Genomic DNA, 25,696 nt, shown 5'->3' with positions numbered 1-25,696 from the left:
CCTTTTTAAGGTTGAATAATATTCTATTGTACGCATATACCACTTTTTCTTTATCCATTCATCTGTCAATGGACACTTGGGTTGCTTCCATGTTTTAGCTACTGTGAATAATGCTGCTATGAACGTGGGTGCATAAATATCTCTTTGAGACCATGATTTCAGTTCTTCTGGGCACATACTCAGAAGTGGAATTTCTGGGTTATATGGTAATTCTATCTTACACTTTTGAAGTACCACCATATTATTTTCCACAGTGGCTGCACCATTTTACATCCCACCAACAGTGTGCAAGGGATCCAATTTTTCCACATCCTTGTCAACACTTGTTATTTTCTGTTTTTTTGACAGTAGCCACACTAATGGGTATAAATTGGTATCTCATTGTAGTCTTGATTTGTATTGCCCTAATGATTAGTGGTGTTGAGCATCTTTTCATGTGCTTGTTGACCATATATCATTTTTGGAGAAATGTCTATTCAAGTCCTTTGCCCATTTTTGATTTAGGTCGTTGGCTTTTTGGTTATTGAGTTTTAGGAGTTCTCTGTATATGGGTATTAATCCTTTATCAGATATATGATATATAAATGTTTCCTTCCATTCTTAGGTCTGTGTGGCACAGACCTAAGTAAGTGTTCTATACAGACAAGAACGTGATTTGACTCAAGATGTTGAGCGTAGCTCAGAAGGAAACTGGCTCTTTCCACTTGCAAATCTTCAGGCCGCCTGCAGATGGTGCTAGAGCATCGTGTGCGCCTCTCTCACAGCGGCTGACAGCAAGCCGCCAAGGATTCTTTTCAAAAGAACACGTGGAATCTACTCAAAGAACTTAAAAACAGACTTCCCTCAAGAGTCTTCAGAGGGTCAGTGAAGAGATGGAGAAGAATAATCTGTTTCTAATTTCAACAAAAGAGGGATGCTGCTGCTAGCCCAGGGCTCCCACTGCCATGGGGAACTCAGTTCTCTCCATGTTCCTGCATTGAGCTCCCCCATGTAAGGGCCTGCTCCACTCACCCCGGTATTTAGAGAGGGGTTTATATTCAGAGGATTAACAGCCCAACTCCATTTGGAGACTTTCTTTAAGAAAATAAAAAGATACTGGATGGCTTTTTCCATGGACATTTCCACTCTGTTACATGTCAATTATGCTTTGGTGAGATAAGCACCTTTGCCTGTCCATTATATAAGGTAGAATTTGCTTTTACATCTTAACCTCAAATACTTTCCTAAAGTGATAAAAGCCACTTGCGCAATTGTTCCTTCATCTCTAAACTCACTACCAGTGACTCAATATATGTCATTTTCCTCTCTCAGCTGGATTGTTGAAAAACTTTTCATCTGGTCTCTTCTACCCTTAGGCCCTCTAACGCATCCTCTAAGAGGATTTTTCTAATATCTGCATCTGACCAGGTCCCACCACTGCTTAAAGTTCAGTATCTCCATTTCACCAGTAGGATGAAGTCTGAGGTCCTTAGCACGGCCTCAAAACTCATTATGAGAGGACCCCCTCTGTTCCCCCCAACACCCAATTTCACTCCCTGCCATCTCCCATCTCATACTTTGCATTTCAGAATTATGAGTTGTTGATAGTTTCCTGAATACACAATGCTGTTGCCATCTTTATAACTTTGCCTGTGTTATTCCTCTACTGACAAAGTGCTTTTCGGTTTTGGCCTGACAACTTCTTTTAAGCATTTAAAGTCAGCTAGACTTAACGTCCTCTCAAAAGCTTTGCCTCACTCCTACAGGGTCAAATTCTTTTCTGTTTTGGGTTACTTTGTCACCTGGTAATGCTTCTATTATATAACATATCCCTTTGGCTTGAAATGATCTCCTGCATAAATAAGATTGTCTTATTCCATTCTAAATCCTGCCTAGATGCCAAAGAGCATAATGCCTTGAAGATAGCAGGCACTCAATAAATTAGTGTTTGTGAATTGGGGTTAAAACATTAATGAAAGTTATGCTGACGTACTGTATAGTATAGGGAACTATACTCAATATTTTATAATAACCTATAAAGGAAGAGAATCTGAAGAAGAATACCTCTCCCTCTCTCTCTCTCTCTAATATATATATATATAAAATCACTGTGCTGTATACCTGAAACTAACAGGATATTATAAATTAACTATACTTCAATTTAAAATAAAAGTCATGTTGTAGCCCTCAAAATCACATGATGCAAAGGGTGGAGGAACAGACAGATGCTACCATGTGGAAGACATAAGAGATCCCCATTTTAGAACAGAGGAGACCAGATTTACTGCTAATGTGACCTAGGGAAAAAAAACATTGGTTTGAGAGTTCAAAAGTTTGGATTTGACCTCCAGGTCTGGCCCTACCTAGCTCCGTGATCTTGGGGAATTGAAAGTGACTTTACCTCTCTGAGACTTAGTTTTATCAACTATTAAATGAAAGGCCTGGCTTGCTGACCCCTGTGGTTAATTCCGGCTCTAACGTCGCATGTGTCTGTTGCCCTCGTTCCTCAGCACCGTGCACAGAAAACATATAAACTTACCTTTTATCCTCACTTCTAGGAAACACAACTTTCCCAACTTTGCTCATTCTTGCCATCGCGTCCTGTCAAATGGAAAACAGAACACACAGAACTAAGTTGGAAAGTTAACACCAATGCGAGGCTTGTCACAGGCAAGAACATTCTTTTTTTATTTTCGTAAATTTATTTATTTATTTTTGACTGCGTTGGGTCTTCGTTGCTGAGCGTGGGCTTTCTCTAGTTGTGGCGAGCCGGGGGCTACTCTTCCTTGTGATGCACGGGCTTCTCGCTGCGGTGGCTTCCTTTTGTTGTGGAGCATGGGCTCTAGGTGCACGGACTTCACTAGTTGTGGCACGCCGACTCAGTAGTTGTCGTTCCCGGGCTCTAGAGCGCAGACTCAGTAGTTGTGGCACATGGGCTTAGTTGCTCCGCGGCATGTGGGATCTTCCCGGACTAGGGCTTGAACCCGTGTCCCCTGTGTTGGCAGGTGGATTCTTAACCACTGAGCCACCAGGTAAGTCCCAGCAAGAACATTCTAATTAGAATTTACTTCCCTTAAGAGATTCAGTGAGTCCATTTTTTTTTTCAACTTACTTTCTCTGGTGATAAGATTAAAATCCAGTGAACATTAAAGATTACATCTATGACCACACAGCCTGGGCTTAATAAACTGTTGCCTATTGAGACCTCCAGGGCATAAACAACCTGGAAGGCAAAGCACTTTTATTATGGCTTGCAGGGTGTGGTGGGAAGGAATTATTTCCCCTTTGCATTACCTGGACACAAGGGCTTGAGAAGGCAACATAATCAGCCACTGAGCACGTTGTCTGCTTAACTCACAATAGCAGTAACTGAACAGAAGCCACTTTGCACCTGTACTTTAAGATAGAATATTTAAGACCTCTTCATTTCACTTTTAGTTCTTTTTCCAGTAGTCTCTTCAACTGTGCATATATAGATGTGAGACCTCTGGGCTGAGTGTAATGGACTTGACCTCAGGACTTTCTTGTCTTTACAATGCGGTTAGCGGGCAGTCAGCAAGTTGCAGTGTCTTGGTGGACACGGTCAGAGTGAACAGCAGCAAGATCAACCATAGACTGTGTTGGCTCCATTATATGAATGGAAAGGTCAAGTTTCCTTGGGCAGTCTCCCAATGCTATTAAGTTTATGGGAAAGTTAGGGGGAATGGAGTAAACCCAAACTTTGGATTCCAAAGACTTACCTGGGGAGATTGCAAGCAACAGCATGACAAAGCTCCTCAGAATAGGTCCTGTCTTAGGAACAGCTACTGAACTCTTATTGTAAAGGATGTAGTCATTCTGAGGTCACATATGTACAACTTCTTACTCTCTCTATATATTAATTACTCAATATGTACAGACACTGTGCTAGGGATACAGATTTGCATAAGATACACTCTTTGCCCTGGGGAAACTCACACATGAGCAGAGGAGGAAAGAAATGTAAAAAGCTGACTACCACACAGAATGTGAAAGGCCCTGGGTACCTTCAAAACGTATCCGAGTGTTTCCTTGCCCATCCTTACCACCTTACTTATGATTTATATATATATATATACACACACACACACACACACATATTTAATTATATAATTATATAAATAATATATTTATTATTTATCACTAGTTCCTTTTTGACAATCCGTGTACTTATTGGTTTATGTGTTCCTTCTCTCCCTCTCCATTCCCTGTTCTAACCAGAATGTAAGCTACACAGTCTGGGAGCTTTGTCTGTTTGCTGCTTAATCTCTACCTAGAATATTCATAAAATGTATTGAGCCCCTTCTATGTGCCAAGCACAGCATCCAATATATATGGAATACAGAGATGAAGCATGAATGGGTCCTTTCATCAAAGAGCTCACCACAGAATGGAAAAGACATTTACTGTGATCAAAATAGAGTGTGACAAATACTATGTTAGAAGCAGATAAACTTCTTTTCAATAGTTCTTCAAGGATTAAGAAACTTGATACTTTTTCATCTGCTAATCGCTTACACATATTTCCAACCTGGCAAGGATGTCCTACCGACGCTTCCCCAAGGATGCCATGGACATTCTGAACTAGTTATCTGGTTTCCTAGCCCCCAGTGGATTTAAAAGTGCTGTTTGGGAGATCAGAGATGCTGAGAGTAGCAAGCACACTGACAGCAGAAAGAAACGGTAGCCTTATTAAGGAGGAGATTTGAAAAATTATGAAAAATTATTGAAAAGGGAATCAAGGTGAAAGGATAAGAACCAACGAAGGTCAGACTGGGGCCATTCTGCAAAACAGCAAAAACATCTTAGTGTGGTCACTGCCGTTCCACTTAACAAGAATATTTTAAGAGCTCTGCTCACCCCAACCTATGTCATAACATTTTCCTTCATAAATTAAGTTCTGATTCCCTTAAAGTAAGCCCCATGTCTTGCTGAGATGGTCTCAGCCATCCCCATCGCCAACTTTGCCACTGGTTCTCTTGTTTGGGGATTGCTTCTTCCTTCATAGCGGTACTCTGCTCTGCCTATTTTAGGGAGGACCCCGCCTCCTCCTGCCTCCTCTGAAGCTTGAAACTTCCCTAGGGGCATACTCCTCGGGTTGTGCTTAGGCTTCAGACTGGAGCCGACATTCCAGGACTGGCTTCATGGGTGGGATCCAGGAAACTTGTATTAGAGAAGGAGCTCCATAAATGTCACTTTCCTTCCCACTGTAACAGATGTGTGGACACAGGGCAGAGAGCAGGGAATTCTTCTTCCCTTTATTCACGTTACCTTTGCTTATTTTTAAAATAAATTATTGAGAAATAACAGTGATAGAAATTTCAAAGGTTTAAAAAGAGGTTATTTTGTTTCTCAAAAAAGTACAGAGTTAAACGTTAAACTTAGCTCAGGTGTTGATTCCACAGAAGGTTTTTCCTGACTCATCCCCACTGCCTGCCTCCCACCTAGAATGAGTTACTTGCTCCCCCAGCAACTTGTGCTTCCATCTATCACAGCATTTATGATATGGCACCACAATTCTTTGTTAGCACATCAGCTGCCCCAACTAGACTCCTGCTTCTTGAGGCCGGAACTGTTATAATTGTTTCTACTGCTAAGCTCAGCATCTGGTGTATCGTATGCGCTCAGCGAATTGTCTACGGGATAAATGAACTTAAGGACCGTACATGTGAAAGAATGCTAAAATGGAAGTTTTGTCTGAGATCTAAAGTTGACAGATATGAGATACCAAAGTGAGCTGGAAACAGACCACCCTGAAGAATTTGAAAAAAAGGGTAGTTGAGGACCCATAAATCAACTCAAACCTTTCATCCATGTGCAAGGTCAGGAAAAGATGGATTTTTTAGGAGACAGCTGTGTGTTCACTGAGCATCAGGCCTTCTAGGGGAGAGGTGAAAGTATGGCTTCACTGACGCCACAGGGATCTGGACGTGTATCCCTGAGGGTGTGAGACACGGTGGGTTGAGTGTGGCTCCTGTCTGGAGAAGAAGTGCTGGCTGGCAGCTTCAGTGTAGTAGTGAAGGAGTGTTGCCCTGGGATCAGCCAGCACTGCCAGAACGTGTCAGACTCCAAAAGGCATGACTGTTTCCCATGAACCTAAGGTGGCCACAGGTGAGAGGGCTTCCGGGGTTGCCTCAGATCCTGTCCAGTATGGCCACCTAATGAGGCAGAGGGAGCCTGCATAAAGAAGCTTGAGGCAAACTACCGGATTTTTTTTTTTAATATAAATTTATTTATTTATTTTTGGCTGCGTTGGGTCTTCACTGCTGCTCGCGGGCTTTCTCTAGTTGCGGCGAGCGGGGGTCAATCTTTGTTGCGGTGCGCAGGCTTCTCATCGTGATGGCTTCTCTTGTTGCGAAGCACGGGCTCTAGGCACACGGGCTTCAGTAGCTGTGGCATGTGGGCTCAGTAGTTGTGGCTCGTGGGCTCTAGAGCGCAGGCTCAGTAGTTGTGGCACGTGGGCTTAGCTGCTCCACGGCAGGTGGGATCTTCCTGGACCAGGGCTCAAACCCGTATCCTCTGCATTGGCAGGCGGATTCTTAACCACTGCGCCACCAAGGAAGTCCCCTACTGGATTTTTAAGGAATTAAAAGAGCAAGCAATCTACTAGAATAAAGAAGGACAGGATACAGTGAAGTTTCCAGAAGTGGAAAGTCTCCAAAAAAAAAAAAATCTACAATGGAGCCTAGCTGTAAACACCTAATAAACTTAGCATGAAGTCCATTTATGACAATGCTGATCAAGATAAGAACTTTCTGGGCTTCCCTGGTGGCGCAGTGGTTGAGAGTCCGCCTGCCGATGCAGGGGATACGGGTTCGTGCCCCGGTCTGGGAAGATCCCACATGCCACGGAGCAATTAAGCCCATGCGCCACAACTACTGAGCCTGTGCTCTAGAGCCCACGAGCCACAACTACTGAAGCCCACGCACCTAGAGCCCGTGCTCCTCAACAAGAGAAGCCACCGCAATGAGAAGCCCGCGCACTGCAACAAAGAGCAGCCCCCGCTCGCCGCAACTAGAGAAAGCCCATGCATAGCAATGAAGCCCTGATGCAGCCCAAAATAAAATAAATAAATTTATATTTAAAAAATTATGCTTCTACAGGCAGTCAAAATGACTTGTGCTCACTCTCCTCTCTCCTGGGACACAGGGCTCACTAAGGGTATTTGACACAATATGGAGAATGCCCAGAGAATCAGTGCTGTCATCAGAAATAGCACTGCTGAGTTTTCCCATTTCTCCAAATAATTAACATAAAACTGAAACCTCATGAACCCACTGGCTGCAGTAAATCTGGAAATTACCATAGCACAATATGAATTTATTATGGAAATGCTGACATGTGCTAAATATAGTCACCCCCCACAATATATTTCTGTTCAAAGGGTTTATTTGAAGTTGGCCTCAAAATTCATACTTTTTGTCAGCAGGCAGGAGTCGGACAATCTGGATTTGTAGCACACTACCCTCTTTGGGAGTCTAGACAGCACAACGAAGACAGGGGCTTTTCTCTTTCCTTTTTGCCCACACAATGAAAGCTTTTAAAAACAAAATATTTGGTAAAATCGCCTTTTAATCACTTCTTTTCTTTCTCTCTATAAGGCCGAGCTATAAATAAACCATGAAAAGTTCACATTTGATTGTCACTTCTGAAAGCAAGTGTAAGAGTTTCTGTAGGAAAAAAAAGGAGCCCTGTACCAAGGCCATGAAAGGCTGCATTCATGGGGTTTGACCCTTTGCTGCTGTGTCAAGGCCGAGATACCAGTCCACACACGCTGCTCACCACTTCCCTGGGAGCAGCACTGGCAGACACCAGGCCTGTGTGGGCACAGGGAACTCCCAGTTCTCATGTGTTAACGGCCTGGCTTGGGAGCCACCAAAGGGTTTTAGGCTACACTGGGTGAGGTACCCAGGGAAGTCAGGTTCAAGAAAGAAAGGAGCTCTTCACCCGTGGAGAAGATGGGGATTCCACGAGTGGCAGACACAGGAATGTTGCAATTTGGGGAGCAGGCGATCTGATACCTTCTCTCCCACCCAGTGGGAGGGGAACAACGGCCTTAAGACTTTGGGAGGGCTGGCAGGCAGTCTAGACCAAGGCACCAAAGGGCACTCACTGCAAGCTTGGCCATGTCCAGAGTCATGGAGTCTTCTACAGGGAAGAATAACCAGGACCTGGCCTGGTGGGACCTATACTGTGAACTCCCTGAAGGTAGGAACCATGTTACTGAGGGTCTCATGCCTAACACGGTCCTAGCACTTAACAGCTGCTTGGTTAATGTTTGCTGAGCTGCTGAATGGAAAGGGTGATGACTTTCACGACAGAGGCGATGGAAGATCATCTAACGGTGTTTCTAAAATGGCATACATGTGCTCCAAGGAGTGCTGGAGATGATCTGTTAAGATTCCAGAAGAAAATATTGGAAGTGCCATTTATATGACTTTTAGTCTAAAGAAATTAATTCAAGTTTAATATGCAGATTGTCACCAGATCCATCAGTTGGTCCACACATCAGACAGTCATGAGTGAGTAAGATGCGTGAGGTGTCCTAAGGGAAGGGTGAGAGCTCTACAACACCAGGGATGACAGCGTGGCACTCCATTCTATGTCCCCAGCTTCCAGGGCTTTGCTACATATCATCATTTACATGTTCCAGGTTGGTAGGTTTCTAGGTATTATCTAATTTTATTTAAATAAACCCTCACAAAATGGGCAAGCAGCTGAGAAAGATTCAACCAATGGATTAAAGGCAATGGTGATAATTCAGATTCAAGGAAACAAAAAAATGATGATACTTTTACTAACTTGGTGCTAGCTCTTCGTATTATAAGGTAAAAACAATGAAGATCTAGTCAGATAAGACGAGAATTGGGAAAAAAATCAAAATTATCAAGAATACTGTTTGTTGTCCATCATCAGATGAATGGATAAAGAAGATGTTTCATACACACACACACACACACACACACACACATAGACACTCACACTGGAATATTACTCAGCCATAAAAAAAAGAATGCAATTGTGCCATTTGCAGCAACGTAGATGGACCTAGAGAATATTATGCTTAGTGAAATAAGTCAGATAGAGAAAGACAAATACTCTATGATATCACTTATATGTGGAATCTAAAAAATAATACAAATGAATGTATATGAAAAACAGAGACAGACTCACAGATATAGAGAACAAACTAGTGAGTACAAGTGGGGAGAGGGAAGGGAGGATGGGCAAGATGGGGGTAGGCGATTAAGAGAAATAAACTACCATATATAAAATAGATAAGCAACAAGCATGTATTGTACAGCACAGGGAAGCACAGCTATTATCTTGTAATAACTTTTAATGGAGTATAATCTGTAAAAATACTGAATCACTATGCTGTACACTTGAAACTAATATAATAAAGCAACTATATGTCAATTAAAAAGAAGAAAAATAAAGAATACTGTTTGAGATATAAATACAGAGACATATTCAAAATCGTTTAGAAATCATCAATAATCATTTTAAAACATCATTAAAAACTCACCTGGCCATAAACAGTGTAACTTTAGATACTGCATAATGTTAGTATGATGACCTCACTATAAAATAACATTTTATTTCAGCTATATTTCAGCTGTTTTATAGTGTAAATAATCTACAAGCACAGTGGAATATGCATATGTTTTATCGTAAATAAGTTTGCATGTATTTAGCATGTAAGCTCAAAAATTTTTAACTGATGGAGTACATGATCCAAAAAACAAGGCATCCATTGACCCAGCAACCAACTTCCATGGCCGTTGCTAGGTTACTGGTTTAGCCAACATTTTGCAGGTTCTTACTCTGTGCTGTGCACTGTACGAACTGCTTTATGTACATGACCCTTTAAATTCTCAAAACGACTTCATGACACAGATATCATCATCTATCCCCACTTCATCAACCAAGAAGTGAACAGAGTATGAGGAATTTGCCCAAGGTCAGAAAGCGAATATGCAGTAAAGCCAGAATTCCGATTCCAGGCCTTTGCTTAACTCTACACTCAGACCCAACACTCCTGTCCTCTCTGCAATGCAAAAAGCCTGATGCTTGTGTTCCCCGGGCTTGTATTCAAATCACACTTCTGCTGCTTATTAGTTGTGCCATCTCCTTGGGTGAGAATGAGTGTGTGTGCGTGTGTGAGACACACCAATACAGTACACTGTACCTTTTTTCAGAGATGCTGACACATAGTTCTGAAATACATCAATCTGCCTTCTTGAGGAGCTCTGACTCATTTTACTGGAACAACAAGTTCACATGTTAATGTGTGGGCTGAGGCACATGATCCCTCCGTAGAAAAACAAAGTATAGCAATGTGATTTTCCTCCAACAAGCATTAAGAAATGGCTAGTTGTTCTGCTATTTGTTTTGTTTTGTTCTGTTTTTCTTTGACACAGTCATCGTTTGACCTGCACCTGGTATTCTGTGTAACCTCCATGATAACAATGTCAATTGAGAAGCAGGAAGTGGTTAGAGAAAGGAAAGAGTGGGGTAGGTCTTCATCACTAATCGTGACATGAAGACTCACACCTCATTTTTAATTTTAAATACATGGTATCAATCTATGTACCTACCTACGCATCCACATCCACACACATACATATATCTTATTTATTAGGGTGTTGATTACATGGGTGTACACATTTATCAAACTTCATCAAACTGTACACTTAAGATCTGTGAATTTCACTTTATGTACACTGTATCTCAATTTAAAAGAATGTAAAAGAAAAAACACTGTGTATGTTATAAGTATGTGTTGGTATATTTATATTTTATTTTCCATTATAGAATGCCTACAAAATGGAAATAAAAATTTTCAAACGACTATTTCTCCAGTATTCACTCTAAAATACACCTTGGATTAGTCTCTTGATCATAAAGGAGGGGTAGGGGCGTGGCGCTCTCCAATTTTGCAGGAAATGGAGATGCTAGTGGAAAGGTGTAAGGTTGTAGAGATAAATAGGCTTGGGATCATACCTGGGCTCTGCTACTTACCAGATGTGTGAACTAAGCTTCAGTGTTCCCATCTATAAAGTGGAAATAATAGTATCTACTCACAGCTTTGTTGAAAATTCAAGTATCCCAATCTCTGACCAACATCATAACTGGCACCCTAACAACAGTGAGGACCAGTCAGAGAGATTTTTCAGAAAGACTCTGACGATCACGAACTGCCAGAGTTTGAAGTCAGGCTTTACCACTTGCTGCATTATCATGGACAAATGACTTAACTTCTTTATGCCTGTTTCCTCACCTAAAAATGGGGATAAGAACAGTATGCCTCTAGTAGGACTGTTTTGAGGACCATGTGAGTTATTTCAGGCAAAGCACTTAGAATAGTGCAGCACTTAGTAAATGCTCCATAAACTTTACATATTTATTATACCATTAGTATGCAAGCCCCATGTGGCCAGGGGTTTTTATTTGATTCATTCATTGCACTAAGAACTGTGCCTGGCCAGAAAAGGTGATCTATAAGTATTTGTTGGATGGGACTGCCCTGGTGGCCCAGTGGTTAAGACTTTGCACTCCCGATGCAGGGAGCACAGGTTCGATCCCTGGTTGGGGAACTAAGATCCCACCTGCCACACGGCACAGCCAAAAAAAAAAAAAAAAAAAAAAAAAATTTTGTTGCATGGATCATCGAATGAAGTAAATTAGATTTTGTTTCTCTGAGCTATTTTTACTCACAATATTTCTGACACCAACTATGTGGGTTCCTCACACCAATCAATTCTCCAACTCTGCAGACACCAAGTGGTGTCCTACAATTCAGTTCAATTCTGACACTAACTACTCGGAGTTAGTGTCACTTGAGGTGAAGGGCTCAGTCCTACAAGACTGCCCCCACTTCAGACGCCACTTCCAAGTCACTGGGCCTCCTGTACTTCTGACTGACCAGCTATAAACTGGGGGTTCCCATGACCTGCCCTTCCACCTCAGGTTTGCTAGAATGGCTCACAGAACTCAGGAAAGTGGTTCACTTGCCATGCCCAGTTTATTATAAAGGATACAACTCTGGAACAGCCAAATGGAAGAGATGCATAGGGCAAGGTATAATGGAGGTGGGTGGGAGGTGGGCAGAGCTTCCATGCTTTCTGGGGCACACCACGGGAAGCTCTCCAAACCTTGTTGTTTAGGGGTTTTTATGGAGGTTTCATGTACATAGGTACAATTAAGTAAATCATTAGCCATTGGTGATTAGCTGAATCTCCAGCCCCCTCCCCTACTTGGAGGTCAGGAAGTGAGGCTCAAAGTTCCAACCCTCTGATCATGCCTTGGTCTTGCTGGTGACCAACCCCTGTGTTGCTGGTTATCTAGGGGTCCCCAGTCATCTCATTAGTATACAAAAGACACTCTTCACTCCAGATTCCCAGGGGTTTAGAAGCTGTGTGCCAGGTCAAGGACAGAGGTCAAATATTTACTGTTTGTTATATCATAGCTCTCCTCACTCCTGAAAGCTGCAATGGATGCTTTTTGAAGGAAATTCAAATTTCATAAGATGGCCTAGAACTGAAAGGTCAAACTTGGGTGGATGTCTCCAACCTCACCTCAGGTCTTGCTCACTGTGCTGGCTGTGCTGCAAACGCAATGGCTATGGTGCTGTTGACTGAACGTGGCAAGTTTGCCCCTGCTGGGGGCCTTCCTGCCTCTTTCAGGAGTGCACTTCTGGATCTTAGACTGTCTGGCTTTTTCATATGACTTAGGTCGTCTTCAAATATAATCTCAAAGAGACCGACTTGGGCCACTCTTGGCTGAAACAGTCTACTTCTCCTGAACACCCTCTACCACATGATCCTATTTTCTTGTCTTCATAACCCTTCACAGCACTTAGCATGGCCTGAAATTATATTAATTTACCTGCATCCTTGGTTACTGTCTACTTCTTCCTTTGGCTCTTACCTCTACTCCTCCCTCATGAACCTAAGCTCTGTGAAATCAGGGTCCTTGGCTTTCTTATTCATTGATGTGTCCGTAGATTTTAGCAGGACATTAGCTAAAGGTTAGTTGAAAGTGTACACTTATTAAATGTCTATTTTGGCGAGGCACTGTGTATCTATATCTTGCCTCATTTGATGCTAACAAACATTCTGTAACGAAGGTCTTATTATCTAAATTTATAATGAGGAAACAGAGGCTCAGAGAGGTTAAGTGACTTTCCTAAGCTAGTAAATGGCTTAGCTAGGATTTGAAACTTGCTTTAACTCATGAATAAGACCAGGCCTAATCCTTGAGGAGCTTACAGCCAATAGGCAGATCTTCAGCATCAGTTCATGACAATTTATCTTGCTCTGATGACTTTAGGGCCCTGTAAAACCCTGAAAGCTTGCTTTCTCCACCATCAAAGATAAATTCAATTATAGTCATGACATTGTGCTTACAAAGGCAGGAAGATGGATTCAGGGATGTATGGAAAGATTGTTCATATTAATTTTTGAAGCAAACAAAATTACTGCCAGCTGTATGACCTTGAGTAAGACCCTTCCCCTTCCTGGGACTCACTTTCCTTATCAGCAAAATAAAGGGGTTGGATTAGATTATTTCTGAAGTCTTTGCCAGCTCTGCAATCTGTTGGTTCCATGTACATGTCTTTTTTTGATTAACTCTCAGTTGACAAATGAACCAGTTACCCCCAATGGTACGTTTTATTAGGGGTTTTTTTTGTTGTTGTTAAACTAGTTTCACTCTAAGAGGGAATATACCCACCATGTTTCTCCAGCAAGGTACAGCTTCATTTCAAGTCAGTCATGCAAGCATGGCAGAGGGGAGAGGTTCCACAATAGGTAAGGCTACCTACCACTGTGATATTTTGAAGTGTGGTCCTAATACACGGCCTGACTGCTAAGGGGTTGGGTCCTAAAATGAATAGTTGAACGACAATTCATCTTACTTACATGAGTTTGACTTGGCTCTTATGGGTTTTCTCAAAGCCAAAATATCAAGCTTCTTACTAAAAGCATTAGATTACAGACTTCAAAACTGCAAGCTAGGGGCTTCCCTGGTGGCGCAGTGGTTGAGAGTCCGCCTGCCGATGCATGGGACACGGGTTCGTGCCCTGGTCGGGGAAGATCCCACGTGCCGCGGAGCGGCTGGGCCCGTGAGCCATGGCCGCTGAGCCTGCGTGTCTGGAGCCTGTGCTCCGCAACGGGAGAGGCCACGGCAGTGAGAGGCCCGCGTACCTCAAAAAAAAAAACAAAAAAAAAAAACCTGCAAGCTATCACCCATCTAATAATCTGTTATTGACTGAAAAAGAAATGGTCCTACTAATATTTCTGGCTGAGAATATAAGGTAATGCAGTGAGCTATAAAAATAATACTAATAACAATAACACAGCAACAATAATAGTAATGGCAGCTAACAGTTATTGAGCACTTACTACGGCCCAGTATTGTAGTGAACACTTTACCTAATTCATATCCCCATTTGAAAGATGCGGAGACACACAGTTTTGGAATTCTATTCTTAACCATTCACTGTGGGACAAAGGCTTTGGTGCTATAGAGACCATAATTCAAATCCTAGCTCTGCCACTTAACACTCTTGAGTCTCAATTTTAAACATGGGAATCTTAATACCTATTTTATAGGTCTATTGTTATGGAATAAATGATTAAAACTATAGTTGTTGTTACTACTACTACTACTATTTACCCATCAACTGAAACAAAGCTTATTTTCCCAGTAACTTCATTAAAAGTAAGAGTTAACATGTATTACTTGGGTAGATGTTTCAGGTTGGTGGGGAAGGTGGTGGGTGTCAATATTGTCATGCCTCCTTATTTTATCATTTCCAGATGATTACTCCTCCACCTGCAAGCACAAAAACTCACTCTGAAGTTTATGCCACCTAATGATAGAGATATAATCATACTCAGCTCCCCTGCATCTCAGTGCTGTCATCATCAGCCTCTTGCTGCTGTTAAATGAGGCTAAGGCTTAGATCTGAGTCTCCCTTTCCATCTGGAGGTTTGTCATCATCATGTAAGACTTCAGTATCTGTTTACAAGACCCATCCAATGCTTGAGTCTTATGTTTTCAAAGTGTTTCCAATATTCTAATTGCCACTTTCTGACTTCAGTTGCCCATTAGTCCAATTCTCTCGCTTGCCCCATCATTCCTATCAAATGTCCCCTCCACCTCATGGTTATTTCTAGAATCTCAATCCCTTCTTTTTCTTTCAATCCATATACCTCTTCTGACTCTGATTTCTTCCATATATAGGGGTGAGTCCCTCATCTATTACATCAAACACATTGATCAACAGGAATCACCACTAATTCTCTTTTAGTTGCCAAATTCAACTGGTGCCTCTAATCCACAAAATTCTTTAGCCAGGATATGCTTCATTTATGACTGCAGGGGAGAAACTTTGTTTAGGATGGAGTGGGCCAACAGGAGACTGCAACTCGAGAAAACACAACATCTTGAAAGCTCTCAGGGTCTGAACACCTTGGAAACTTACATTTCCTGCTTCAACGTTAATTTTGTATTGGGAAGATTCTTTGGCCAACAGATCAGGAACCATAATTGGCAGCAAAGAATAAAAATGTGATGGTATTAACATTTCCTTACGTTCCAAGTGTGATGGGTTTATTTTATTTTACTCTGATGCAAAACCAAAGATTCCACTACTGCACAGAGACCAATATATTACAGGGTAATGAAAATGTGGTGTGGGGCATGCAGGACCTAATGACTGAGCTTCAAGGGATGTTGGGTAGTCACTAATCAATTTCTCTTTGTTTAGGCTGATAAATAAACAAATTATCTAAGACACAGGGTATCTATCCATCTATCCTGCCCTCCATACTCCTTAAAGCTCCCTGTTTTGGATCTCCAACTCTCCTAGACTAGAGCCACATTAGAAGTAGGGCATGCACACACTGGTCTAGCCTTTGGGGCCAGCCTCAGACTGGTTTATGGTGCAGAAGAGCCTTTGGCTAAGCCAGAATGCATTTCGAACCAACATCAGGAGGAAAAAGGACAAGCAGAGAGGTTGAGTCTGAAACCAGGAGTTGGTGAGGCCAAAGATGGCACCAAAGCACCAAAAGCATGAGAAAGGCTGGCGGGAAACTGGGAAGGAAGGAGGGAGCAGAGGTCAGACAGAGTGAGGGGAAAGCATGGAAGGCAAGTCCAGGATAAATCATCGCAGTGTCCTTTTAAGTTGGTTTATAATCTTTTTTTGTGTTCCCAAAGCTCCCTGATTTCCCTCTATCTTAGCACTTAGCACACAGTAGGATAAATGTCTGTTTACTTATATGCCACTTTCACTAGACGGTGAGAGCTCAGAGGATAGAGGTCATTAATTTTAATCAGTATTCCCAGCAATTGATATAATGTGACTTTTCGATAAATAGTGTTGAGAGAATGAAAGAACGAATGAGTAGATGGATCAATGAATTAATAAATGATTGAATGAATGAATGAATAAATCAGGGGTAGGATATCTGTATAAAGCAACTTTGGGATCTCCCTTAGTTGTACTTTTTAGTATTTCCTAACTGTCAGGTCAACCTGTTTTTTATTGTCAGATGTCACATGGTTAAGATCATGGGCTCTGGACTGCCTAGATCAGCACCTTGGCTCTTCTAACTGAATGGCTTAGGCAATTTAATAACTTCTTTATGCCTCAGTTTACTCATCTGTAAAATAGAAAAACAGAAATAATTACTCATAGAGTTAGAAAGCTAAAAGGCATGCAAACCATCTAATTTAGTGCCTGGCACAAGTAATAGCTTAAAAATTTGTTATTTTTATTTTTATAATTATTATACCCATCAGCACCCCAGGATTACACAGGATATTGTAATGTTTTCTCAAGTGCTGCTATTTAAAGACAGCACTTCCTAATCTTCTGCTACATGTAACATGCTGCCTGGGCAGGGGAGTGATAAGGAGCATGGAATGAAGGAACCATTCAACATTGGATGCCAGCTGATGCTTCTGGTTAATGGAGGGAAGGAAGATGAAAAATGAGCAGAACAGGGGCTGTAGGGAATAAAAGTTGTAGGAGCCTGTAGGTTTAGAAATGTGGAGTTTATTTCTGGGTTGGACTTCTAGGCCTTTTATATAAAACAAACAAAGAAAACAACACCTATGTCAGCTGTGTTTATGAAGATGAGCTTGCTCTGGCTTTCACAAGACATAGGGAATTCAGTCTGCTTCCCTCTGGTTACTAAGTTATTGACAAGGCACATGATGTACTGGAAAGAAAACTGATCTGGAAATCAGGAGGCTCTGGTCCTGTACAAATCTGAGTCTAGGCTCTGCAATTTTGAATGAGTTGCTTCCTTTCTCTAGATCCTAGTTTCCTCGTCTCCAAAATGGGAAGTTTGAATCAGATAATATTTTATTGTTCAACAACTAGTTATTGAGTACCTATTGTGTGCCACGTGTTGTGCTAGGCACTGTGGATACGTCAGTGAACCAGACAGCTCTGATCCTTGACCTTATGGAGTTTAGAGTCTATTAGAAAAACACAGGTGCTATAAGAGAGTGCCAGAGGGAGACAAAACTAGTCTGGGGGCTTAGGGAACTATCTGAAGGCTAAAGAGGAGTTGGACAGGTAAAGAAGGTGATGAAGAGGGTGCCAGGCTAAAGGAAATGCACATTTGAAGGCCCTAAGTCAAGATAATGTGGCACATTCAAAGGACAAAAAGAAGTCCAAGATGGCCGGAGTAGATAGAACAGAGGGAAAAAGTGATAACAGACAAAGCTACAAATGAAGACAGGAATAGATTTTGGTTGGCATTTTAATATCACGTTAAGGGTTTCCAACATTATGCCAAAGTCAAGGGAAAGCCATTGGGGAGTTTTAAGCCAAAGCCATCCTATTCCAAGTTTGTGAAAGATCACTTTGGCTGATGTGTAGAGAACGGGTTAGAGAGTGGTAAAGGTGGAGGCCATTCAAGAGGCCCTTGGAGCAGTCTGGGCGAGAGCTGATGGTGGCTTGGACTAGCATGGTGACTGTGGAATTAAAGCAAAGTGGAAGAATTCAAGAGACACGAGGTATAGTTTAGAAAGAGACCAGGAGAGACCAAAGTGGAGGGAAAAGAGAGGCTGGGTTCAGAATGTCCTTGAGGTTCTGGCAGGAGTGATTAAGTAGATGTGGTGCCCTTACCAATAGTGCCATGTCCTAAGCTAACGCCAGTTTTGCAGGCAAAGGTGGAGATGCTGAGTTCAGATTTGAACATGTTTAAATTGAGATGCCTGTAAGACTTTTAGGTGGAGATGTCATGTGAACAGCTGTAGAGCTGCTGCCATATAAATAGAAAACGAATCCTTAGAAGTGGATGAGATGGACAAAACCCGGTAGAAGACCAACAGAGAATGCTAGGTAGAGGAGAGAGGACAGCTGGCAAAGGAATGTGGAAAGCAGCATTCAGAGCAGCGGGAGGAAAATCAAGGAAGTATGTTGTCAGTGGAAAAGTGTTTCCAAATGAACTTATCTATGAAACAGAAACAGACTCACAGACGTAGAGAACAGTTGTGGTTGCCAAGGGGGAGGCGGGGTAGGGGAGGGATGGATTGGAAGTTTGCAAGTGCAAACTATTATATAGAGAATGGATCAACACCAAAGTCCTACTGATCAGCACAGGGAACTATATTCAATATCCTGTAATAAACCATAATGGAAAAGAATATGAAAAAGAATGTATACATATGTATAACTGAATCACTTTGCTGTACACTAGAAATTAACACAACGTTGTACACCAACTATACTTCAATAAAATAAATTTTTAAAAAAGTGTTTCAATGAAGGGACTGCTCCATATTGCAAAATGCTGCTAAGCGTAAAGCAGGGTAAGGCCTGGAAAGTCCTCTGTGTTGTGCAGTGGCCTAGGTTAGCATTAGTGACTTAGACTAGCATTATTTTAGTGGATTTGTAGAAGTGGAAGCTAGATCATCCTTGGCTAAGGAGGAGGGAGATGGTGCTAAGAAAATCATGACAGTGAGGCTGGCCACTTTTTAAAACATTTTTGCCTGTAAGAGGCAATAACTGGAGGGGTTGAGAGGTAGAAGAGGGGATTTTATTTTAAGATGAGAGTTTATGGTAGCACTGCCCAACAGAAATAATGTGAGTTACATAAGTAATTTTAAATTTCCTAGAGGCCATTTAAAAAAGTGAAAAGAAATTGGTGAATTTAATTTTAATATTTCATTTAACCTATTCTATTATTAATAAGATAGTCTACATTCTTGTATTCATGCTAAATCTTTGAAATCTGGTGTGTCTTTTACACATTTCAATTTGGACCTGTCACATTTCAGGTGCTCAGTAACTATATCTGATGAGTGGCTACTGTATGGGACAGCACAGGTCTAGAGCAGGTTGAAATGCTGATGAGAGAAGGAGTCAGTATGGAAGGAGAGGCTAAATATGCAGGGAAAGGGATCGAATGGACTATCAGAGGCAGTGGGAGATGGAGGAGCCTCTGATAATGGGTTGGGCATCCATCTCTCCACTATAACAAATGTAAAGGAGAAAAAGGCAGCATCCGGGTGTAAGCAGTGGTGTGCTGATAAATGCTCAACAACTGGCTCTGTCAAAACAAAAAAGGCCCTGATTTGTAGTGTTTGCCAATTTCTGTGGTGTAAAGACTTCCACTATGGCTAATTTCAAGCTGCTAATGCGATGTCACTGAACGTGGGGCTGGGCAGAGATGCCCACAGTTGGCTCTTGGGAGCAAGTGTGAGCCAGCTTCAGCATTCCACTGGATATGGGAAATGTAGGTTTGATGGCAGATGTCCTTCTAATGCCTTTTATTTTCTTTTTGAGGTAGTTGGTGGTTGAGAATAAATGGGAGGTCATATGTCTGAATGTGAGAGGAAAGATGGGGCTGGGACTTGGGGAGGTTTGATAGGATCACTGCAGAAAATGAGAAATTAATCTGACATATTAGTCTAGTTCCTGTGAGAAAACAGATGGACACTCACACTGGGTAGCTGATGTACAGCTTAATAAAGGGTTTGTTGAAAAGAAGGTTTAGGAGAAGACTAGCAACAGTGGGGAACCATTACCGCCTCCTGGCCTGAAGAAGCAAGGGGAGGGAGTGATTCCTACCACCGGAGAGAAGATGGGAAGAGGGAGAGGACCACGTGCCAGAATTGCGGTCTGTGGTCTAGATACATGGTACATGGATCAGCTAAACTGTGGCAATTCAGCAAGGACGGAGCTGGGGAAACAAACAGCTTCGTTATCCTCCAGGCTCCTTCTGGTGCCCAGTGGCCAAACCCACCTAGAACCTAGAGGGTGAGGGAGGCTAACTGGGGATCATTACTACATAATGTCAGAAGACTGCCTTATTGTTGTATAGTATTTCCTTCTAGTGTTCAGGGGCCTTTAGGCATGCATAAGGTAGAAATCTGGATTGGGATTTGGTAAAAGAAGAAAATGGGAAAAAATGAAAAAATGAAATGGCTGTAAAGAGACTGGCCAGGTGGGAAGAGAGGAGTAAGAGGCAAGTAAAAATGTCTGACAATGGCCTTTGAAAGTACACATTAACTCTGTTTTAGGGACAAGGCGACTGGAATGAAAGCAGTTGTGTGGCTTGCCTAGGAAGCAAGGTTAGTTAGTGGAGGAGTTGGGAGATGGGTCTGCCTAGCTTGCAAGCAGCTTCTGCCTTGCCGGTCCACCTGCAAGCTACGGAGAACTCTGACTGATCTGGGGAGAGGGGGTACGTTTTCATGTTCCTTTAAACTTTTCATTGAAACTGAAGCATTTTTGGAATTTTCCTATCCCGGATACATAAACTCATGCACACTGAAAAGCTAGGATGCCCTTTGGATTGTCATTACAGATGCTCATCTCCAATGTACAAGCTAAGAGGAGGGTGAGGAATGTGCAAGGGTGTCTTTTGTGAAAGAGAAGTGAAGTCAAGTTCTCAGGCATGCTCTCTTCCCCAGTCTGCATCTCCTCTGGTCTCCCCTCTAGGCAGTAGCTGACGAGGTCACTTTCTTCCTTACACCTAGTGGGATGGGCAGAAGGGGCGAGTGCACGCCATATGACTCCCCCTGTGTGTCTGGTACACAACTATAACCCAAGCATATCCCCGGCGGTGTGGCATGTGGCAAATGCTCAGTAATTACAGGGTAAATGGAGTCTTTTAAGGACCATATTTTCTGTGTTAAATATTACATGATCTGACAGCAGGATATAAGATTAGAAATCAGAGTTCTTTGATTGCAAAGCTGGGAACAGTACACATACAGCACTGGAAATAGCTAGGTTGGAATTCCTGTGATGTGACCTTGGAACCTAATCTCTCTTGGCCCATTTATGAAATCTCCTTTTTTTTTTTTTTTTTGGTACGCGGTCGTCTCACTGTTGTGGCCTCTCCCGTTGCGGGGAGCACAGGCTCCGGACGCGCAGGCTCAGAAGCCATGGCTCATGGGCCCAGCCGCTCCACGGCATGTGGGATCTTCCCGGACCGGGGCATGAACCCATGTCCCCTGCATCGGTAGGTGGACTCTCAACCACTGCACCACCAGGGAAGCCCTGAAATCTCCTTCTTTATAAAGTTTGGCCAATACCTAAATGGGTAGCTGTAAAGATTAAATGAGACCAAGGGTGCAAAGCTCCAGACACGTGCAAGTACTCAGCAGAAGCCCATTCTTCCCACTTTCCTGTCCCTCTCTGGTCCTTCTACTTTATTTAACCCTATCTTTCATTTCCCTGAATTATCACTTTCTTCTGACACTGTATTCCATTGACAGAAGACACTGGTGGTTTTCCTACAACTTCCCAATCCTGATTACTCAAGTTTTGTGTTGTTTCGTTTTGGTTACTTTTGGGCCTTGGTTTGGGTCTTGGTGACCCCAGGTGACCATTCTGTGGAAACCACAGCATTTTGGATCATGGCTTTTTTCCCGTCTTTGAATAAACACCAAAAGCTTTCTTTACCTTTTCTTCCAGCTCTCGTTTGCCATCTGGTGCCTGGTTTGGCTGCATCTGTATTTGCTTAATGACTTGAGGCAAAGGCTGAGTTTACATATGGGAAGAAGGAGAGGGCTTTGCTTGATTTCTTCCATATGTTCATTTATTCATATATTATGATTTTTTAAATCTCACCAGCACAGATCCCTTCAGACAATCCTTACCCTGTTCCTTGGAGACTTGCTTCTTTGTATGTCCAGCTGGGCGTTTCTGTGAGAACACGTTTGCAACGCCCGATACCTTTAGCATAGCTTGGCGTGGCTTTTAGATGGGTGCAAAATCAATGTTCTTGAAGGTTCTTCTTTTTGAATGGAGGACTATTTGACTTGGGAGATTCTGTGGAAAGAGTCAGGAGACCTGGGAGCTAGGCTCTGCTCTCCAATGGGGTGAATTCAAACAAGTTCTGTGACCATTCTGGCCCTCATTTTGCTCATCATGTAGCCAAAGGCTTGGGTTGGGTTTGCTTTGACACCTAAGAGCTGAGTCACAGCACCCAGCATTCCCACTCCTGTTTCTTCATCTTCCTCTGGTACTGGGTCTGTGGCTCTTACAGATGAGTACAGTGAAGTCCTGATGTGTGCGTTTCCTCTTCTTAGCTCCCAGGCAGAGGTATGTATGGGGGGAAAATGCAACAAAGGCATCCCATCTTCTGCATAATGTATGAATGAAAGAGGGTGAATTCTATTTCTTGTTTTGTAAGAAGTCACCATGACTTCTTTTCCTGCAGTATACTTGGGACTCAGATTAATGTGATGGAAAGGGCAGATCAGGGTTTGAAACCTGCCTCCTTTCTACCAACCTGTGGACCTGGGCAGGTTTCTTAATTTTCCTAAGTCTTATCTTCCTTCTCTGTGAAATGGGAATAATATGTCTGCCTCATAGGGATTGCGAGTAGATAAGTAATCATTAATTCCTAGCCTGGTGTTTTGCATAAAGCAAGTGTTCACAAATGTTGGTTACCTCTGCGCCCAGTGGATTCAGGGGTGAAATCCAGCTGCTGAATATGCCTCAGAGGAGGAAACTGACGATACTCAGAGAAGATCACAAGACCAGCGGGTGTCAAAGCCAGGACTAGAATTTGGGACTCCTGACTCCCGGGCTGCAGATCTTTCTTATGAGCTGAAGAGCTCTGGGTGGGGGAAAAATGGGAGGGCTGGTGAGTGGAAGAGAGTCCCAGCGGGGCCAGAAATGTGTATGGGGAGTGGAGGAGGGCAAGTGGAATACTTTTTGTGAATGTCCTCAAGTCACTCTGACGTTCTCTCCCTCCCCCGTTCCTCCCCCTCCCCGTTCCTGACTAGTCTCTGTGGTTGGGAGAGTGAAGCCCAAAAGGACAAAAAATTCTTGGAACGAATATTTTGGATGCAGCCAGATGGACAGGTGAGACTGTGTTTGATAGTTTGGGCAGAAAAGCTTTGCTAGTTTGTTTGCAGAAGTCAAATTAATCTCTGCCAGAAAATCAAGACATGCTCTGTCAGGTTGCAGGCGAGTAGAGAAGAAGAAGTGGTCTTGTCCACAGCCTCCCTTCGGACGCCTTGCTCAGAAGCATGAGGGCAAGCAGCGTGGCAAGGGAAGCTACGGCTGCCTGGAACTGCAAAGCCTTCACCTCAGACAGCTGTCTCCTCAGATCCTCCCTCTCTCTGTCGGAGAGCTGGCCGAATCTAAGGGATGAGGGCTCCCTCCTCCCCCAGGGACTGGTCCACTGCCTCTTGCTATGTATGGCATGCAGGTATGAACGATATGGTATGTATGTGTGTATGCATCCTGTATGTTATGGCTTGGCTGACATTCAAAGATATGCTGGCTTTAGCTGGGTGAAGGATGGGGGAAACATGCATCCAGCAGAGGAGAGGACCACATGGAGGAAGGAAAAATCACACATTTGAGGCACGAGAAGGCCAGCCTGTCTGGAGCAGATGGAGCGAAGGCAAGGGTGAACAAGACAGAGCTGAGAGGCAGGCAGTCCCCACACGGCCCTTGCTTGCAGTCTCCTTCCCTGGGCCGCAGGGAAGCCAGAAGTGTATTCAGCCTGGCAGGGGCCAGGTGCGTGGGTCCTGGGGGAAATTAGGGCCGTGCTGCTGGACAAGAGGGACGCACACAGATACAAGAGGTGCTCAGGAGGCTTCGCTGATGGGTCAGTGGGGGTGTCATGGAGCAAGAGTTGTCAGAAGTAACTCAAGAACTCTTCGACTTCTGGGCTTAGGCATCTGCCCATTTAGGTGGAGGCAGAGTGAGGACTGGGACTGAGGGCCGCCTGCTCACAGCCTGCTTCTTTAGATCTGAAAGGGCTCGCTCGAGGTCATGGGGTAACGGAGCCGCAGAGCCTCAGCCCCGCCTCCTGTTCAGAGGACAGCAGCCATGAGAAAAGAACATCAAGAGAACTCATGTTGCAAAGATTCCTCACAGACCTGGCCAAAGCTTCCATCAGCCAGTCATGAGGGTTTTAAGCTCCATTATTCAGTAAGAAATGGATTTGTCCTTGTAAGTGCTGCAAGATCTGGCACCTACTCCAGAGATGTGAAGGCCATTTTTGTTTTTTTTCAAAAGCAGCAGAAGCTCTAGACAACCTGGGAGTTTAAGTGCAACCTCTGGACATCCAACACAGTGCCTATGGCTGAGACCTTCCCAAAGAGGCATCTCTCGGTTTCCTTAGGGTGGTGAGGAGGAGATGGGAGGACAGGAAAATGCGTGTCAAGGTAGAAGACATGAGGCCATGGAAAATGCTAGTGCCCTTAAGCACAGACATCTTGGAGCAAGAAAATATGGCCGCCTGGAACTGCAAAGCCTTTACGTGGGGGTGCACGGGGCGGGGGCTCCACCCAGGAGTGAGTGTGAGCAGGATCTGCACAGGGCGCTCTGCAGCATTCCAAGGCTGGAATGGCTATGGGGAGGCCGGCTTTAAATCGGAAAACTGGAAGGAAATTTCCTCCGCCCCCCACTCTCTCACACATCCCCACCAGATTCCTGCTTAGGGACCAGATCTTACTTCCGTTCTTGTGGAAGAGAAGGAAATAAGAATCATCACCACTCCTTAACCACTCCTTGGGAACGATGGCTAACATTTTTGGCGTCATATGCATTTGGCACCATGTTAAGAGTGTACATGCCTTATCTCATCAGTATTTGCAGCAACCCTGTAAGATCGGTGTTATCATTATTATCTCTATTTTACAGGGGAGAAAAGAGAGGTAAACAGAGGTTAAGTAACTTGCTCAAAATCACCCAGCTAGTAAACGGTAGATCCAGAATTCAAGCCCCGGAGCTAGAATCCATGTGTTTAACTCAGTGGTATATCAAAGGGCAGGGTGGCGTGCGCCATTCACCTCGGGTGTGGACAATGTGGGTGGGAGGGTGCACTGTCTTTAGAGAACTAAAATATAATAAGACGACTGGTTAAAAGGTCCATCTGGTTTTACTATCACATGCACTGGCAATAGGTCTGTGGTCAAATCTCCCCTCCAGGGCAAACTTTGCCCCCCTTATAAGCTAATCGTCTTAGAAGGCAGGAATCACTAGTCACATTTATGGATCTCAAATCCCATTTAAACACTCCTATCACACCCTGTACCTCTCATTTAAGGGCTCATAACGAGTATATTGGTTATATGTGCAATTATTTCTTTATTCTCTGACTCTGTCATTGGACCAACAACTCCTGGAGGGTAGGGACTGTGTCTATAGGTCACGCTGAAGCACAGGGCTTAGCTTGTTGGTGATGCTCACCCAATAAAT

The 25,696-nt window shown here is 43.2% G+C and overlaps 1 protein-coding gene across 7 annotated transcripts in view; it reads right to left on the bottom strand.

The window, feature by feature from the left end:
• The window catches only part of FGGY (FGGY carbohydrate kinase domain containing), a 430,315-nt gene that overhangs the window by 2,764 nt on the left and 401,855 nt on the right, over positions 1 to 25,696 (bottom strand). For all 7 annotated transcript variants that reach the window (XM_060089872.1, XM_060089875.1, XM_060089874.1 and 4 more), the window contains one exon: positions 2,519 to 2,580. In XM_060089872.1, coding sequence (XP_059945855.1) covers positions 2,519 to 2,580 — 62 coding nt within the window. The remainder of the gene's footprint in view (positions 1 to 2,518; positions 2,581 to 25,696) is intronic.

Source organism: Mesoplodon densirostris, chromosome 2, assembly GCF_025265405.1.
Source record: "Mesoplodon densirostris isolate mMesDen1 chromosome 2, mMesDen1 primary haplotype, whole genome shotgun sequence".
Lineage (NCBI taxonomy): Eukaryota > Metazoa > Chordata > Mammalia > Artiodactyla > Ziphiidae > Mesoplodon > Mesoplodon densirostris.
Note: the sequence above shows the minus strand (reverse complement) of the source record. Positions and strands in the feature narration are given on the sequence as shown.